This window comes from Rattus rattus, chromosome 3, assembly GCF_011064425.1.
Source record: "Rattus rattus isolate New Zealand chromosome 3, Rrattus_CSIRO_v1, whole genome shotgun sequence".
Taxonomy (NCBI): domain Eukaryota; kingdom Metazoa; phylum Chordata; class Mammalia; order Rodentia; family Muridae; genus Rattus; species Rattus rattus.
In genome coordinates, this window is record NC_046156.1 from 197,780,615 (window position 1) to 197,798,495 (window position 17,881).

A 17,881-nucleotide genomic window follows, 5' to 3' on the forward strand; every position below is an offset into this window, starting at 1 on the left:
GCCATGGGCTTTGTGAACAGGCCTGGAGGGGTCGCCTTTCGGGTCACTCCTGCTCTCAGCAGGCGGTCCAGGCGGGCCGGCTCCCTTGTGACCGACTGCGGTGCCCGAGTCTTGCAGGCGACACTGGGCGTTCCCTCCCTTTCCGGCCTTGGACAGTTTTGTTTTGGATCTTACTTCCCAGTCAAGGAAAGGCTCCCTTTGACCAAAGGTTTCCCAGTCTCCTTGGGGTGGCCGGCGGCCAAGTTTCCCTAGTCCCAGCCTGGCCGGACCTGGGTCTGTTGGAGATCCTCGAAGGCCCGGACAGTGGCCGCGAGTGGGCGGGGCCCTATTAGCTCCGCCCCCGGGCCTGCGGGTCGCTTGGCTCCCGCCAGCCCCAGAGGATCGCGAAGACTTAGCTCTGTAAAATTCCCAGCGAACGCTCGGACCCCGACAGGCTGCGCGCACGCGCACTCGGGGCTCCACGTCCAGGCGCTCGTCCCGCGGCGGCGGCCGCTAGGTGGCGCATGCGCCCTGGAGGGCGCGGGCGGTCTCTGGGAAGAAGGCGGCGGCGGCGGCGAGAGGCGGGGGCGCCGTGGGGGCCGGTCCGTGTTTACACAGCGGCGGGCGGGTGCGGACGCGGAACCCTGCGCGGCGGCGGCACGATGGTCATGGCGCATTTCGTGGAGAATTTCTGGGTGAGCGGAGGGTGTTGGGGACGCCATGGGCTTCGGCTTCTCCCCGCGGCCTGCGTGCGCGGCGGGCGGCGGCTCCTCAGGCGGCCGAGCTAGAGTCCACGGCCTGGGGTTGCCCGGCCGAACTCCCGCGGGCCACGGCTCTGCGGCTACCGCGTCCTCCGGGTCGGCAACTGCGCGGGGCGCCCCGGCTGGCAGCGGGGCCCGGGAGCCGTGGCGGGGGGACTCCGAGGTTCGGCGGCGCCGGGCGGGGACAAAGCGCCGACGGGGCGTGCGCGGCGTCGGGCGCGGGGAGCCGGGCACCCGGCCGGTCTGCTTCCCGCGGCGCAGGCCCAGAGCCCCGCGCAGAGTCCGTGCACAGCCGCACGGGCTCGGCACTTCCTCTCGGCCGCGCGGCTGGGCTGGTGGGGCTTCGCCCAGGACTTTGCCTCCAGGCCTGCTCACAAAGCCTGTGGAAGTTGGATTTCGTGGACCTTCCTCGTTTTCCCCACAGCCCTCTGCTCTACGAGTGCTTTCGTGCTGTTAGCCGATAATGGCAAGTACGCTTCTGCCGTGAACAAGGAAAGTTACGTGTTTGCTCAGGTATCTTGGCCGAACTTGGTTTTTGTGGCCCGACAGTTGCAAATACGGCACTTTTATTTGGGTAAGGTGTAGAAGTGTTGAAAGGAGTCAGCTTTCAGTCACGCCAGCCACTGCTGTCTGAGATTCTTAATTCAGTCTCAAGCACGGGCTTGCTCAATAATACAATCAGTTCATGGTTATTTGTTTTCAATGTTAACTCGTTTTCCACAAACATCGTACGCCGTGGTGTTTTTAAAGAGCGAATTTATTGAGGTTCTCTTTCCATGTATGCAGTGCATGCATTTAAAGTATGTATCGTGAAGAGTTCTTCATTGTTTTGGGCAAAATCACCACAGTCAATTTTAGAGCAATTTCATAAGCTCAGAAAGAATCCTTACCGGTTAGCAGTCATTTCCAGTTTGCCCCTTGCCTCAGCCCCTAGGCAACTGATCTCTCTGCTTCTACAGTTCTGTCTTTTCTGGACTCAGCATTTAAATGGAACTCTGATGACTGGCCTATTTCACTTAACATAATATTTTCAAAGGTAACCCACGAGATAATATATATAAGTATTTCATTCCTTTTTATGATCAAATAATATTCCATTCCATTTTTTTACTTATCTATTCATTGGTGATGGATATTTGGTACCCATCCTAACTACTCTTTTATTATGAGTAATACTGCAGTGAACACTTTTATACATGTTTGTCAGAGCATGTGTTTTTATTTCTTTGGGGAATGGAATTTACTGGATCATGTGGTTAACTCTATATTTGCACATGGGTAGCCAAAGGGCCAAGAAGCAGATGTATTGCTAGTTCAGTCAGCTGCTAGACTGTTCCTCAGAGCGGTTCAGCGTTGCACCTTGCTCTGTTGTGTCTCAGAGTATATACTCACTAACACTTGCTGTCTTTTATTATTATGAAGGTGGACATGAAGTAGCATCTTGTGGTTTTGATTTGCATTTTTCTGTGGTTAATGGTATTGAACTTTTTTTTTTGCCCATTTTAAGTATTTTTCTTTGTAGATCCATTGTCAGTTTTAAAATTTGATTATTTTTATTGCCTTTTTGTCATTGAATTCTTTTTATAGTTGGATAATCCCCCCCAAATCTTGTGCCTGCCCACTATTTAAAGGCAGTTTCCTGGCCTTCTGATCCTCCTGTTTCTGCCTACAGAATGCTGGGAATACAGGTGTGTGCCGTTTCTATTAGCCCTGGGTGCACTTTTTTAAAAAAAATTAATTAATTAATTTTTTGGAGATAGGTCTATTTACATAGCCCTGACTGTCCTGGAACTGACTGTGTAGACCAGGTTTTGAACTCAGATTGCATGCTTCTACCTCCCAGGCATACCATTTCAGACTTTTAGATATACGCATCTACCTGCCCGCCTGCCTGCCCGCCCGCCGTCCCTTCCTTCCTTCCTTCCTTCCGTCCGTCCTTCCTTCCTTCCTTCCTTCCTTCCTTCCTTCCTTCCTTCCCTCTCTCCCTCCCTCCCTTCCTTCATGTAACATATAAACTTTATTTAATAAAAGTGACAGATAAAGTAAAACAGGCACTTGTATTAAGAAAAAAAAAACTACAAGAAAATTTATTTTCAACAACTTATATTTAGCTGAATACTTGCTGATAAGAATACAGGTCATGCACAGATATGGCTGGAAGATTTGTACATTTTTCAAATATTCACTGAATACTACCTTATGTATACATATTAAGTTTGAAAAAAGATTAGATGGTCCCAGCTATACTTAATTGCGTGCGTGTGCGCGTGTGTGTGTGTGTGTGTGTGTGTGTGTGTGTGTGTGTGTGTTTTTGGAAGAGGTGTCTAAAGAGAATATGCATTTTGGGCTCCTGAATCGTGTACTGAACCCATCCTAGACTCTGTTGGACACAAAGGCTCCTCCACTCCTGTTCAGACATCAGATGAGGTTGTGGCAGTTGTTTAGAGAGTGACATGTACTGTGTAACATGACAGTAGATCTGCTTGTAGGCCATCCTGCCTGCAAGGAGGAGAAAACAGGAGCAGGAAACCAGAGAAACTCGTGACCACCTGATGGGCATCGCAGCAACTTAACAGTAGCTGCACAGACACATGGTGTGGAGGCGACTTCTCCACCTGGAGGGCTGCCTCTTTATTTTATTATAGCACCTTCTGAGGTCCAGCTCCCACTCTGCTGTCACCTGTGCTTCTATCATCCTAAGAGGCTTGTGCTAGCCTAATGGATGTCTGTCTCCTTAGTTTTACTTTATCTGTCTCCTTCTGTGATCTATTTGAACATAATCCTGTGTGTCAAAGAAAAGGCTCCACGTCCGTCTTTGAAGTGCATGTCTTTGTGCTAGTTTTTTTTTTTAAAGGTCTTCTTTCCTCATTGGGTTTTGGTGATACTTTCTTCAAATATCACTTGACCATGAGTGTATGAGTTTATTTTTGGATTTTCAATTTTATTTCGGTCTAATTTTATGTCAGCAGCTACTATACTATTTAATACAGGTTTGTATACTGAGTCAGGAGGCAGGAAATACACAAATTCTACATGTTTTTTCTTTCTTTTTTTAAAAAAGATTTTGGTTATTTTGGGGGGGGGTGTCCCTTTTATTTCCATATGAGTTTTAGGATTGCTCCACACACGTTAGACTTAAGTGGAAACTTAGAACCCCGTTACAAAGATTGCCTAGGGATTGATGTTCTTAGGACAGGCGCAGATAGCAAAGCTGGTTAAGACTTCTGTCTGAAGCCTGACAGGAGGACTTGTGTAGTAGGGGAAGACTCCTGCAGTTGCCCTCTGTTAGCCTTGGCTGATAGACATTCCCCACAATCTCTCTCTTTTTTTTTTTTTTAAATTAAGTAATTTATTCTATGTGTATGAGTACACTGTAGCTGTCTTCAGACACACCAGAAGAGGGCATTGGATCCTATTACAGATGGTTGTGAGCCACCATGTGGTTTCTGGGACTTGAACTCAGGACCTCTGAAAGAGCACTCAGTGCTCTTAAGCACTGAGCCATCTCTCCAGCCCCCCACAATCTCATAATAAACATATGAAATTAGAAAAGAAAAGCTTTTTTGTTTTTTTTTTTTTTTTTTAGAAAAGCTTTTTTTAAAAACATATTTTGGACATGCTAATATTTTTAAGTTTACTAACAATTTTAAATTGTTTTTTCCTGTTTCAGAGATGTTTTGTCAGTTGAACATTAAGTGTAGCCTTGTTTTTGCCTATTTCAGAATATGAGCTTCTGGATGTTTTTGTGTATATTTTTCATGCCTCTTGTTTGACCAGATTAATAGAGGAACAAGAATAATTTGAATATCTGAAATCTAATTTATGTTTCAATCTTTGCCTTCATTTCCACAACTAGGAACAAATAGGGAAATAGATTAAAAATAAGTTGAATTTTATTTCCAGTCTGGAATTGGGGCTCTAAATTAGAGCATGAGAGGTTCTCAGAGGAGGCAAAAAGGATCGAGGAGAGCCTAGGAGCTATAACTAAGCAGCTAGCTTATAAGGGTCTCATAGTTTCTACCTTAAACATCTTACAGTTTTACAAAGTGCACGGTTATTTATGAAATAATTCTGTAGAGAATTAAATATTTATTCCCTCTAGTATTTGCAGTGGTAAGAAAATAAAACTTGTCAAAGTTTAAAACATATTGTACATGGTAAGGAGATACACACGTGCGTACACACATTTTGTTAGTTCAAAAAAAAAAAAAAAAAACCAATGGTCAAGGTGAGGTAATGGAAAATGTTGAAGTTAAGTCTCTAGCCAAACAACCAGTGAGTGGTGTTCTCCTTAATGGTTATGAAGACAGACCTTTTTATTGTGGCATTTTGATAGGGGAAAGCTTGAATCATTGAAACACATTTCAAGCTCTTTTGAAAGCATCACATCCTCCCTTTTTCTTTATAGTTTTTCCTAAGTGAAACTGCTAAATTAAAAATTCCTTAATCCTGTACTTTAAAGAAAAAAACATGTTCAAGACTTCCTACATAACAGATGTTTTGTTGCTGATAAGTCTGTGGCCCTAAAGCTTAGTGTACTATTGATAATCAAGCTGAAATATTTTTTCCTGTTAATCCACACCATTACTCTTAATATGTAAAAACAAACGTTAGCTCCTCAACATATTACATAACTTTAAAAGGCTATTGTCCCGGATTTTGTTGTCTCTTTTGCTGAATCTTGCTTACAGAAAGAGTTAAGTAATAGTTTATAATACTGAGATTATCTGTAAGAACACTGCACTGTAATAATTAAAATGACTTTGTATATATACACCTAGATTGTTCATCAGTAAAAACATAAAAGGAAATAATTTCACAGATAATAATTAAAAGGAAAATAAGTATGAGAGACTTGTGTTTAATGCTTTATGAATATTACTTTACATAGTGAACCAAACCCATATAACATACCACGTATTCCTTAGTGCATGTCACATTATGATAAACTGAAGTTTTGAGTTAGGTAACTTTCTCCAGAGGGCGTCTCAGTCAACACATCAAAAGTTAACAAACACATGACTAGGTGTTTTGATCCTGAAGCCTTTCCTTTTAATCTTACTGTTTAGCCTGTAAATAGTCTCATTTCATTCACTGCTTCATTGGCGTTGTCATAGTTTAGTCTTAAATTAAGTTGAAGCTCTCAGTTATCCAGTTTGATCTGTAGTTATATGGGTAAATCTGGGAGGATTAAAATGCTTTTAGAAACTCTTACTATTCTGTCAGTAGGACTTTGGAGTGTAAAACAATTTTTGTCAATTTTAAATCTGGTATTTTAGATGAGAGATTAATAATACATTTTGGTGGAATTTTTTTAATCAGGTGGACAATTTAAAATTGTGTCTTTAGAAAAGTATTTGATATGACTGGAAGCACAAAATAGAAGCTTATCTTTTATTAGTTTAAAGTTCTAAATAGGGCTGGAGAGATGGCTCAGAGGTCTAATCTTCCAGATGTCCTGAGTTCAATTCCCAGCAACCACATGGTGGCTCACAACCATCTGTAATGGGATCTGATGCCCTCTTCTGGTGTGTCTGAAGACAGCAACAGTGTACTCATGTCCATTAAAGAAATAATAATAAAAAAGTTATATTGTAACTTGGTATTCTTGCTTAGAATATGATCTCATCAGATGGTACACTAAATTTAAATATGTATACATATGTGGACATATATGTAGAAATATTTGCTATGTACTAACAGACTTGTAAATTGTTTTATATCTATTGATAGATACTCCAAAGGTACAAAAAAAAGACTGAAATATAAAGTCTCCCCTTTTCTTTGTCTAGATTTCCCCGAAGGCAGTTACTGGTTCAAAAAAAAGACTGAAATATAAAGTCTCCCCTTTTCTTTGTCTAGATTTCCCCGAAGGCAGTTACTTATTTCTTTTTAGCATCTGAGAAAGCCTGTATATATACAAGCATAAACATTCGCAAAGTGAAATGTATTAGGGTGTAGCGGTGAAAGCAGTTACGTACCCAAGCTGTTTTTGTTGCAAAAGACGGTATCCTGCTACAGATTCAATTAAGTCAGCCAATGGTTCTACTAAATCACATGATAGTAGACATTCTGAAAATATAGGGTTTTTGTTGTTTTTTTTTTTCCGGGGCTGGGGACCGAACCCAGGACCTTGCGCTTCCTAGGCAAGCGCTCTACCACTGAGCCAAATCCCCAACCCCGGTTTTTGTTGTTTTTAACATTTTTGGTTTTTGGTTTTTTGAGACAGGATTTCTTTGCGTAGGCCTGGCTGTCCTGGAACTTGCTCTGTAGACCAGCTTGGCTTCAAACTTAGAGATCCACTTGCGTCTGCCTCTCAAGGGCTGGGAGACTTGGGTTTTTGAGGTTTTGCATTTCAGTACCATCTATTTAGAGCTTTACAACTTCATTATAAGCTGGTGGGTGGTTTTATCAAACACGTGCAGTTTCTGTGTTCTAGTCCAGTGATAGCATCCCTTGGAAGATCCTTTGCTTTTTGTCTATTCTATTTCTATTTATTTATTTATTTATTTATTTACTTATTTTATTATTTATATTTATTTTATTTTAGTTTCTCTGTATAGCCTTTGCTGTCCTAGAACTTGCTTTGTAGTCCAGGCTGGCCTTGAACAGAGATCTGTCTGCCTCTGCCTCCCCAGTACTGGCATTAAAGTTGTGTGCCACCACTGCCTACCTCATTTGTTGATTCTAAATCTTCATGATGATATTTCGTTTGATAATGGTTAGCTAAGAGAATATTCTTATTTTGATTGAAAAAAAAATGGCTTGAAAAACAGTGTAAGTTAAAAAACTCATAAAAATCTAACGTTAAATAATACATTCTTTTTTTTTTTTTGGTTCTTTTTTTCGGAGCTGGGGATCGAACCCAGGGCCTTGCGCTTCCTAGGCAAGTGCTCTACCACTGAGCTAAATCCCCAACCTAAATAATACATTCTTAAATATGGAAACCTGTTGAAGCCTAGGGAGATGTTGGACTCAAAATAATTTTATATTTTTTTCTTCATGGATAAAAATGGATGTTCAAAATATAATTTTTTTTAAAGATTTATTTATTTATTATATATAAGTACACGGTAGCTGTTCAGACACACCAGAAGAGGGCATCAGATCTCATTACAGATGGTTGTAAGCCATCATGTGGTTGCTGGGATTTGAACTCAGGACCTTTGGAAGAGCAGTAAGTGCTCTTAACCACTGAGCCATCTCTCCAGCCCCCAAATATTTTCTATTACTACAAATATAATATTTTTTATTTGTTGTATGTGTGGCAAGCACTTGATGTTTACAAGCTAAGAGTTTATTAGAAATGACATCAGCTTGGTTTGAAGTTCCTGTTTGCTGCTGTTTTGGTAAGCTGTTGAGAACTTAGATTTCCGGTCCTGTGTACTTGCTTATAGGATTGCTTCATACCCAGCACATATTTCATTCCTCATTTTACTTTCATTCAAGAAAATTAAAAACTTAAGCCATAAATATGGGCATTGTTAAACTTAATTTATTGTTCTTTATTTTACAGATTAAATGGACATTTTTGGTATTTCCTTTGTAATGATTTGATAATATAGAACTTACACGGTTAAATACTACAAAGACTTTAAAATTTGTATGATTCTTTTAATCCCATCAGTTGGAGATAAAACAATATCTTGTTTCTTTTCTTTTTTTTTTTTTTTTTTTTCTTCTTTTTTTTTTTTTTTTTTTTTTTTTTTTTTTTTTTTTTTTTTTTTTTTTTTTTTTTTTTTTTGGTTCTTTTTTTTTTTTTTTTTTTTTTTCGGAGCTTGGGACTGAACCCAGGGCCTTGTGCTTCCTAGGCAAGCGCTCTACCACTGAGCTAAATCCCGAACCCCTTGTTTCTTTTCTTAAATTTTTATTTTAAGGAAATAAAAATTGTGGGGTTGGAAAGCTGGCTCAGCAGTTAAGAGCACTGGCTTTTCTTTTTGAGGACTGAGGTTCATTCCCAGCACCCGCATGGCAGCTCTTAACGTTGTAACTTTAGTTCCATCGTGTCTGACACCCTCACCAGACACATACGGACAAAACACCAGTGCACCCAAAATAAAATAGAGCACTTAAAAAGCTTTAAGCTCTTTTTTCAAGTTTATTGAACATCTGAATAGAAATTACAAAATATTTTATGATGGTCAAAGCTTATGTTGTTAATAATAGTATGCTGATTTGACTCAGAAGTCAGGATTTAACTTTTCTTTCTATCCATCCATCCATCCATCCATCCACCCATCCATCCATCCATGGCAAGGTCTCAGTATAGTCCTGGCTATTCTAGTATGTAGACTAGGCTAGCCTTGAGCTCAAGGAGATGCATATCTCCCTTTACCTTCCATTGCTGGGGTTAAAGGTGTACATCATTATGCTGAGCTGGGATTTAGTTATTTTAGAGCAAAAACATAAATAATCCAGAATCTCTTGATATGTATAATGGGGTTTTATAATGTATTTTAGAAAGTCCCTGTTGATTGCCTAAAATATGGTGTGCGATTCTTAAAAGTTTCAGATTAATCTCATTGATTATACACTTTAGCATGTGTGTGGAATGAGTATGTATAGTCAACTGTAAATGTTATTAAAGGTATGGAAATTGTTTTGAAAGTATGTAGGCAGTTAACAATTTTTAGCTTAAAGAAAAATAGCTTACCAGAACATAAGAATTATATAATAATTAATAATTATTGTATTTTCATAATATTAATGTCTGGTTTTGTTTATCTTTTGAATTTCAGGGGGAAAAAAATAATGGCTTTGATGTTCTGTACCATAATATGAAACATGGACAGATATCAACTAAAGAACTAGCAGATTTTGTAAGAGAAAGGTATGTGTTTTTATAAGTGGTTTAGGAATTTACCAATTTAAATTTAAGAATATAAATAATTGCAAAAATTTTAGTTGGACTTAAATAATCAAGATTCACTTTTTAAAAATATAGTATAGTTGTATTTTAAAGCAGTGTTTTACAAACTTTTATCATCTCCACACTGAGCGCTGATAAAATGGTTGAAGCTCGGGTTTGCAAATTACTGCTTTATAATATGTATACATTTCACATTGAATGTATTAGCAAAATAATGTAATGAAACAAGAATTTCAGAAGTTGAAACATTTGTCATTTCTTCTGTTGTTGTTGTTTTTGTTTGTTTTTCTCCAGACTGGGTTTCTCCATGTAGCTCTGGCTGTCCTGGAACTTGCTCTGTAGACCAGGCTGGTCTCAAACTCAGAGATCTTCCTGCAGGGTGTACCACTACCACCCAGCACACTGCCATCTTTTTAAAGCAGATATGCTAAAATAATTTGAAAAAACTCTCCCAAACTCAGTTTAGTTGTTCATTATAATTTCTATTGAAAAAGTTTTATAGTTTTAAATGCTATAAATTTTATAAAATGTTATTTTCTTTAAACTTTAGAATATAATAGTCAATTTAGAAATTACTAGAAGTTAATATAATTTGACAGTTACAAAGCTACTTTTGTACTTGGATTCTCTACCCCCTTTTGTTTTTTTTTGTAACAAGGTTACACTGTGTAGCTCTGGCCAGTCCAGAGCTCACTATGCAGACCAGGCTGGCCTGGAACTCAGTTCTGTCTTCTCAGCCTCCTCAGTGCTAGAATTTAAGGCCTGTGCCACTGTGTCCCCCCATCCCAATAACCAAAATCAGCTCAGGCTGGCCTTGAATTCTCTATACAGCTAAAGATGCCATTGATCATTTTGTTTCAGCCATCTCAGGCTGGGACTACAGGCATTTGCCGCCACATCCGCTCATTTCTGCTGCTTCATAGAGCTGTTCTGTGATGAGCTCTACCTCATTCTGTAGTTGTTGTTGTTTTGTTGTGTGAATACATTAAAGAAATCTTTATTATAGGGACTTGGCCTTTAAATCTATCCCATTTGTTCATATTTTCTTTGAATAACATAGCTGTCTCATGTTTTCTTAGTACCAAGTATTTGCTTGCATTCTAAAGATAATGGTTGCAAATATGTATCATCTTTCATGGAGTTTATGGGAAAGGAGATATATACATGATACACAGGAATTGGGATATTAATGATTTTACATGGGACAATTCTTCTGGCTTCCACCTTTCACTTGGAGAAGGAATCTCAGATAGTTGGAGCTCTGGGTAAAGGCTGACCTTCCTGGCTTCTGCATCATCATCATCATTATCAGCAGCAGCAGCATAAGCAGGAATAAAGGAAGGAAGGCACAATATCTCTGATATCTCCTGAACTTTCCTCTTACCCAACACATTCTTCACTGCTGTCACTCTCTGCCTTGAGGTCTCTATTTATGTCAGTCACAGGGAGTCTAGTAATTGTGGGGTGATTTCTTCTTCTTCTTTTCTTCCTGAGGCAGGGTTTCTCTGTGTAGGCCTGGTTGTCCTGGAACTTGCTTTGTAGATCAGGCTGGATTCAAAATCACAGAGATCACCTTTCAAATGCTGGTGCATGCCACCATTCTTACTAGCATGGAAGTGCTCAGTATTTGATTTATTTATTTTATTTAGTGTGCTCTGGCTCCTGTGTTTATTATGTCATTTGGCATCGAGTAAGCCCTCAGTAAAGGATGATTTGCAGTTTAATCATCTTGACTCTGTATGTTTGCCTGAATGTCAGCATTTGCTCTTACTGGTTTATCTTCATTGATTTTTGTTCTAGAATCCATTCCTTGTGTTGTAGTTAGAGGATTTTTTTGTTTGTTTTTAATTTTTATTTTTGAGCTACAGAACAGCTTGTTGGGTTCTTGTTCAAATTATTTCATAGGTTTTCTGTTTCTGTTAAGATAAGCCTGAATTGTCTTAGCTCCCACCAGGTTCCTTCTTACTTCCATCCTGAGATAGCAGTCGTGAGCAGGCTTCCTCCACTGTAGGCACTGCATTGACTTGTTCTTTGTACGTTCATTCGTCGTCTTTGTTTGTCAGGCTTTTGCAGTGTACTCACTCACCCTGCCCTTCCTGGTCTGTCTGACTAGGGTTAAAAACACCTATCTTGATCTCTGGTGATATTGTAACATCTTTTAATTATTCATTTGTATTTGTTTCTGAACCACAGAAACACATTGTTGTACTTAGGAGACAATGTAGTGTCCTGTTGTACCTCAGCACTCTTCAGTGTGCTGTTGTCTGATATGTGTGCTGTTTTACTGTCTTTCTTCGCTGAATAAATAAAGCTCACATGGCAGTCCATTGCTTTGCTGTGTTATCTTTGTTTTGTTTTTTTTCTGGTCTATCTTCTGCACTTATTCTCCAGTAATTTAGCAATCTCAATGTCATCTTAGTTTATTTTTCTGTTTTTTTTTTCTTTTTTGTTGTCTGCTTTTGGGCCTTTTTTGTAAGTCTGTTTTCTTCCGTTGGTTTAAAAGTAGCACCTGCAGTATGCTTTTCAGTTTGTGATTATCCTAGGTCTTACAGTAAGAGTTCCTTGTCCTATTAATAATGACTGTCGCTTGTTAACTGTTTCCTGAAGATGTGCAGACCTCAGAACATCACTTCCTCTTGGCGTGTTTGGAGGTCAGAGGACAACTTGCAGGACTGGCTGTCCTTCTCCATCCTGTGGGTCTGAGAGACCACACTCAGGTCGTTAGCCTTGGTGGCAGGCCAGTACTCACTAAGCCATCTTATCAGCCCCTTTCTTTAAAAAATACCTTTTTTTCTTGAGTCCAAGTCTTGTTATATAAACTCTGTCCTGGTCCTCACTATGTGGCCTGTGCTGGCTTTGAGCTCATGTCATTCTTCTTCCTTTGGCCTTCTAAGTGTTGGGATTACAGACATTTTCTACCATACCTGCCCCGTTTTTCACTTTTCAAAAACTTCATTATGGAAACAATACAATTATCATTTTTTTTTTCTTCTTTTTTCTTTTTTCTTTTTTTTCGGAGCTGGGGACCGAACCCAGGGCCTTGCGTTTGCTAGGCAAGCGCTCTACCACTGAGCTAAATCCCCAACCCCTACAATTATCATTTTTGATGTGCTTTTTTCTTACTATTTTAAAAATTATTTAATGTTTATGGGTGTTTTGTCTGTGGCACATCTGAATCACTGGTACCTGAGGAGGCTCTAGAAGAAGGCATTACATCCCTTGGCATTGTAATTACAGATAGTTGGCTGTAAGTATCTGGGTGTTAGGAATCAAACCTGGGCCCTAGAAGGGTAGCCAGTTATTTATTTGTTTATTTTTTATTTATTTCTCATATATTACATCCAAACCTCAGTTTCCCCTCCCTTTTACAATTCCCAGTCCTCCCCCCAAACCTCTCCTCTTCCCCAGACCCCACTGTTCCTCGGTTTCCCTTCAGAAAAGAGGAATCCTAGGATATCAACCAGAAAAGGCAGAACAAGTTACAGTAAGACTAGACACAAACTCTCATATCAAGGCTGGATGAGACAACCCAGTAGGAGGAAAAGGATCCCAAGAGTAGACAGAAGAGTCAGAGTTCCCCCTTCCCACTGTCAGGAGTCCCACAAGAACACTAAGCTATACAGCCATACAACATATGCAGAGGACGTATCTCAGACTCACACAGGCTCTGTGATTGTCATTTCAGTCTCTGTGAGCCCTGCTTAGTTGATTCTGTGGGATTAACACAGCATACAGTGTCCGCAACTCCTCTTTTCTGGTTCCTACAATTCTTTCTTCCCTCTTCCACGAGGTTCCCCAAGTTCTGCCTAATGTCTGCAACCACTCCTCTTGACCAGTGAAGTGCCTCTCTGGTTCCTTACCTTTCTGGTTGGTTGGTTTTTTTGTTTTGTTTTGTTTTTTTCCTCACTATGTAGCTCTGGCTGTTCTGGAACTCAGTACATGGACTAGGTTGTCCTCTGACACACATCTGCCTGCCTCTGCGTTCCCAGGTGGAGTTGAAGGTAGTTTGCCCACGTGCCTGGCTCTTCCATTTAACTTTTCTTTTGTTTTTAAATGGATTTTCAAGACAGGGTTTCTCTGAGTAACAGCCTTGGCTGTTCTTGAACTTGATCTGTGACCACCTGGCTTCTAAACTATAGAGATCCTCCTGCCTCTACCTCCTGAGTGCTAGGATTAAAGACGTGCGCTGCCACAACCAGCCCTAACTTCTTAAAAAGCCAACATTAGATTAACAGATGCTACATTTCCTCCTTTACCAGTGAGGTCACATGGGCATTCCTTAACTCTAAGTTTTGTTTATGACAAACTATTTTACTTCAGTTTTTTAGCTGCCTTTTCTAGATGTTCTGAAGGAAAAAGCTGCCTGACATATCTGATGGCTTCTTGGCATCCTTACTGATTGTTAAATTGTCAAATGTCCTGTCCCTAGTTCATAGGTATTTTAATGTCTTTCTTTTTCTTATAATTATTATTTTTATGTGTATGGGTGTTTTGCCTGCATTTGTGTGTACCATACATGTACAATGGTCATGGAGGCCAAAAGAGGGTGGCAAATCTCCGGAACTAAAGTTAGAATTGGTTGTGAGCTATTATATGTGGGTGCTGGAAGTTATATTGAGATCCTCTGTAAGAGCAGCCAGTGCTCTTTACTGCTGAGCTATCTGTGTTTTTCCAATTAAACTTCACCACTAAGATACTAATATTTCACCAAAAAAAAAAAACCCAAAAAACAAAAAACCCAAAAGAACTAGCTGGGTGGTGGTGGCACATATCTCTGTGTGTGTGTGTGTGTGTGTGTGTGTGTGTGTGTGTGTGTGTGTGTGAGAGAGAGAGAGAGAGAGAGAGCGCGAGCGCACGCGCACGCTAGTTCACATGGGCACTTGTGTTGTTTTTTGTTTTTCAACACAGCGTTTCTTGTATGTAGCTTTGACTGTTCTGGAACTTGATCTGTAGACCAGGCTGGCCTCAAACTCCCAGAGACCTAACTGTCTCTGTTGGCTGAGTGCTGGGATTCAAGGTATGAGCAACCACTGCCCAGCCGGGACACACATTTAATCCCAACACTGAAGAGGTAGAGGCAGGGGGATGAAGAGGCAGAGGCAGGGGGATGTGTGAATTCAAGGCCACCCTGGTTTATAGAGTTGAATCCCAGAAAGAACAACTAGGGCTACAAGAAAACCCTGTCTCGAAAACCAAAAGAAAAAAAAAGATGCTAGTATTTATTTCTGTATTTACTTTTTAAAGATGATCAAAGTACTACTTATAGTATTATTTAAAAATATAGATAAAACAAAAAAAAACACAACAAAATTTTTGTTGTTATTGTCTGTTTGAGGTATTGTCTTGCTTTGTTTCCTGAGCTGACTTTATGATCTGGCTTGGCCTACTGAATAGATAAGATTATAGGTATTTGCTCTCATCTGTGGCATATAAATGAATAAAAGTGCAGAAGAAAATCACAGGGCTACCAGTGAGGGGCTATTTCTGTCAGTACTTTTTGGGCAGTTGGTGTTTGTTTGTTTGTTTTTTGTGACTAGGAAGTATTTGAAGATAAGTATAGAAATTTGGAGTTGAGGGGATACAGATGTCTTAACTATAGATATATAGTTAGGCTGGGAGAGTTGAACATTAGTGCAAGAGTAGTGTGGAACTCATCAAAATAAATGGACAGGGATGGTTGTAGGCTTTTCCACTATTAAAGTCAGTGCACAGTTAAGAAGGGCTAGAGAAATTACGGAACAAGTAAAGAGATGTAGCATATATATATATATATATATATATATATATATATATATATATATATGACAATTTGTGTCCCTCCACACCAATATTTATTTTATATGTAACACTACTAATTGTGTTTCCTTTTAATTTTAAATTTTAATTCTTTTTAGTCTAAAATCTTCATGTAATAGATAAATGTTTTCTAGTATAGTGTTTTAGATCTTATTTGCAAAATAAATTAAACTCTGAAGTTCAGGACCTACCAATTGCTTGGTGACTCATATTTAGTTTTGTGCAAATGATTGTCATAGGGTTCATTAATTCAAAATTGTTTTAATTAAATTTTTATTTATTTTATGTGCATGGGAGTATGCATGGGTCAGGTCAGAGGTTAGAGGACATCTTGTGGGATTTAATTTTCTCTTTCTACCATGTGAGTTCCAGGGATTAAATTCAGCTTGTCAGACTTGGTGGCAGATACATTACCCACCGAGCCATCCCTCCAGCCCCAGGCTTATTACTTTAAATACACTTCCCAGTGTTGGAAATAATCAAACTGACGACACTAAGTACTCATCCCATAGCTCAGGCTGGGAGTGTTAAACCTAACTGCATACTGGCCTTAAAGTTGTGATTCTCCTGCCTCAGCTTCCCCAGTGCAGGATTACAGATGTGTCACCATGTGTAGCCTTACTGGTTTTGTCATTGTTGTTGCAGTAATTATTTTATTAGTTATTATGTTAATTTCTTAGTGTGCCTAACTTAAAAATTAAATCATAGACATATGTATAGGGTGAGAGTATTAATTGTAATGTAGATTTATTGTTCATACTTGCTATTGCTACAAGAAAACAAATTAAGAAAGGATTTATTTGGCTCACAGTTTCAAAGGTTTTAGCCCATGATCATTTATTTATGTTACATTGACTCTAAGGCAAGGGTAACTGTCACATCAGTGAAAGAATCTAGAAGCTGCTTACCTTACCTTACAATTGCCAGGAAGCACCGAACGAGATCAAAAGGGGCTGGGATTGAGGTTTATCTTCCCAGGATCCACAACTCCTCCAAGTAGGTTCGATCTCATTATTCTCACCACCTTCCAGTAGTGTCACCAGATTGTAAGTCCGCCAAAGGATTAATCCATTATTTAGGGCAGAGGCCTCCTGACCTTATGCATTCTCAGTGATTGAGTTAACCAGCTGGAGACCAAACCTTTAACATGGGAACGTTTTTGGGGATACTACAAATCCAAACCATAATAATAGCACTTAACATTGTCCAAGATTTTAGATATCCACTGGGGCCCCCTGCTGGTTTTTTAACATGAGTCATGTTCTCATTTTCACATTTTTAATTAAAGTTTTGTAACTTTGTTATGTTTGGATCACTAAACAATAGATATTATAATATAGCAATTTAATTTAACAGAGCTACAATAGAAGAGGCATACTCCAGATCAATGACAAAACTAGCGAAATCTGCAAGCAATTATTCACAACTTGGGTGAGTTAATTTCTGGCTGTTTTTCAAAATGTATTAAAACAAAGTTCTTGAGACTATTGGGTTTTTGCTAAGAATCTGAAAGTTTGTAAGTATGATATTTAGTGATATATCTCTTAGTGCTAATACATTTTTGAAATGTGTTAACATGGAAACTTAAGGGTTCTTTGGAAAGTCCGTTATGTTGGATGGTGCTTTGCTGGGGCAAACACATGAAGGAGTGTTTTCCTGAAGCGGACACAGTTGAAAGATTGTTTTGCTAAAGCAGACACATGAAGGAACATTCTGCTGAAGTGGACACAGGTGAAAGGATGTTTCGCTAAGGCAGACTCCTGAACGGATGTTTTGCTGAAGCAGACTATCAGGTAAAATGATGTTTTGCTAAAGCAAACGTGAAAAAACGCATGAGGAAGGATTCTTCGCTTGTCTTCGCTAATGACACGCAAGGATTGGTCCACCCTGCATTGCATAGTTGAGCTCCATTTGTTGTGACTCCATAGAGAAAATGCACCAAAAGCCTTCTGCTGGTGTTCTGGCAGCTTCTTGCCACTTCCGAGAAGAGACTCAGGCCGATTGGCAGTGTGATGTCAGCTGATACAGACGCACATTCTGAGGAAGACGTGGTGGAAGACGTGGTGTTTGGCGGGAGTGTAAATAGAACTCCGTGTACTGTGAGAGGGGCTGGCTTGTAGCTAGCTGTGCAGTGCTTCTTGGTCTGGAGCCTTAGCTGATCTTTGCTTTGTTGAGAGAGGTACTACCGAGAACTCCTGGTGTCCCTGGTGGTCCTGGTCCCTCCTGCTGACTAGTACTGATTCAGCCGAGGCCTGGCTGTCTCTGCTAGGTCATGCCACCACTGCTGATTCTTGTTTGCTATCCCAACTCTACCGAACTGGACTGCTGGTGTATTCATGGAGTGTTTGCCAGTGGACCGAGCTGCCACTGCTGAATCCTGTGAACTGAACTGCTGATTTCCTGACAATGGGATCTGCTCCAAAGAACAATTTCTAAACAGGTCCACTTCCCCCATATCCTAATGACCTTTTTTTCT

The 17,881-nt window shown here is 39.9% G+C and overlaps 1 protein-coding gene across 2 annotated transcripts in view; it reads left to right on the forward strand.

The window, feature by feature from the left end:
* The first annotated feature begins 229 nt into the window (after positions 1-229).
* The window catches only part of Fcho2 (FCH and mu domain containing endocytic adaptor 2), a 102,385-nt gene continuing 84,733 nt past the window's right edge, over positions 230-17,881 (forward strand). The window contains exons 1-3 of one of the 2 annotated variants that reach the window (XM_032898986.1): positions 230-674; positions 9,479-9,570; positions 16,762-16,836. In XM_032898986.1, coding sequence (XP_032754877.1) covers positions 504-674; positions 9,479-9,570; positions 16,762-16,836 — 338 coding nt within the window. In that variant the 5' untranslated portion in view covers positions 230-503. The remainder of the gene's footprint in view (positions 675-9,478; positions 9,571-16,761; positions 16,837-17,881) is intronic. The other variant, XM_032898987.1, reaches the window with a different exon arrangement.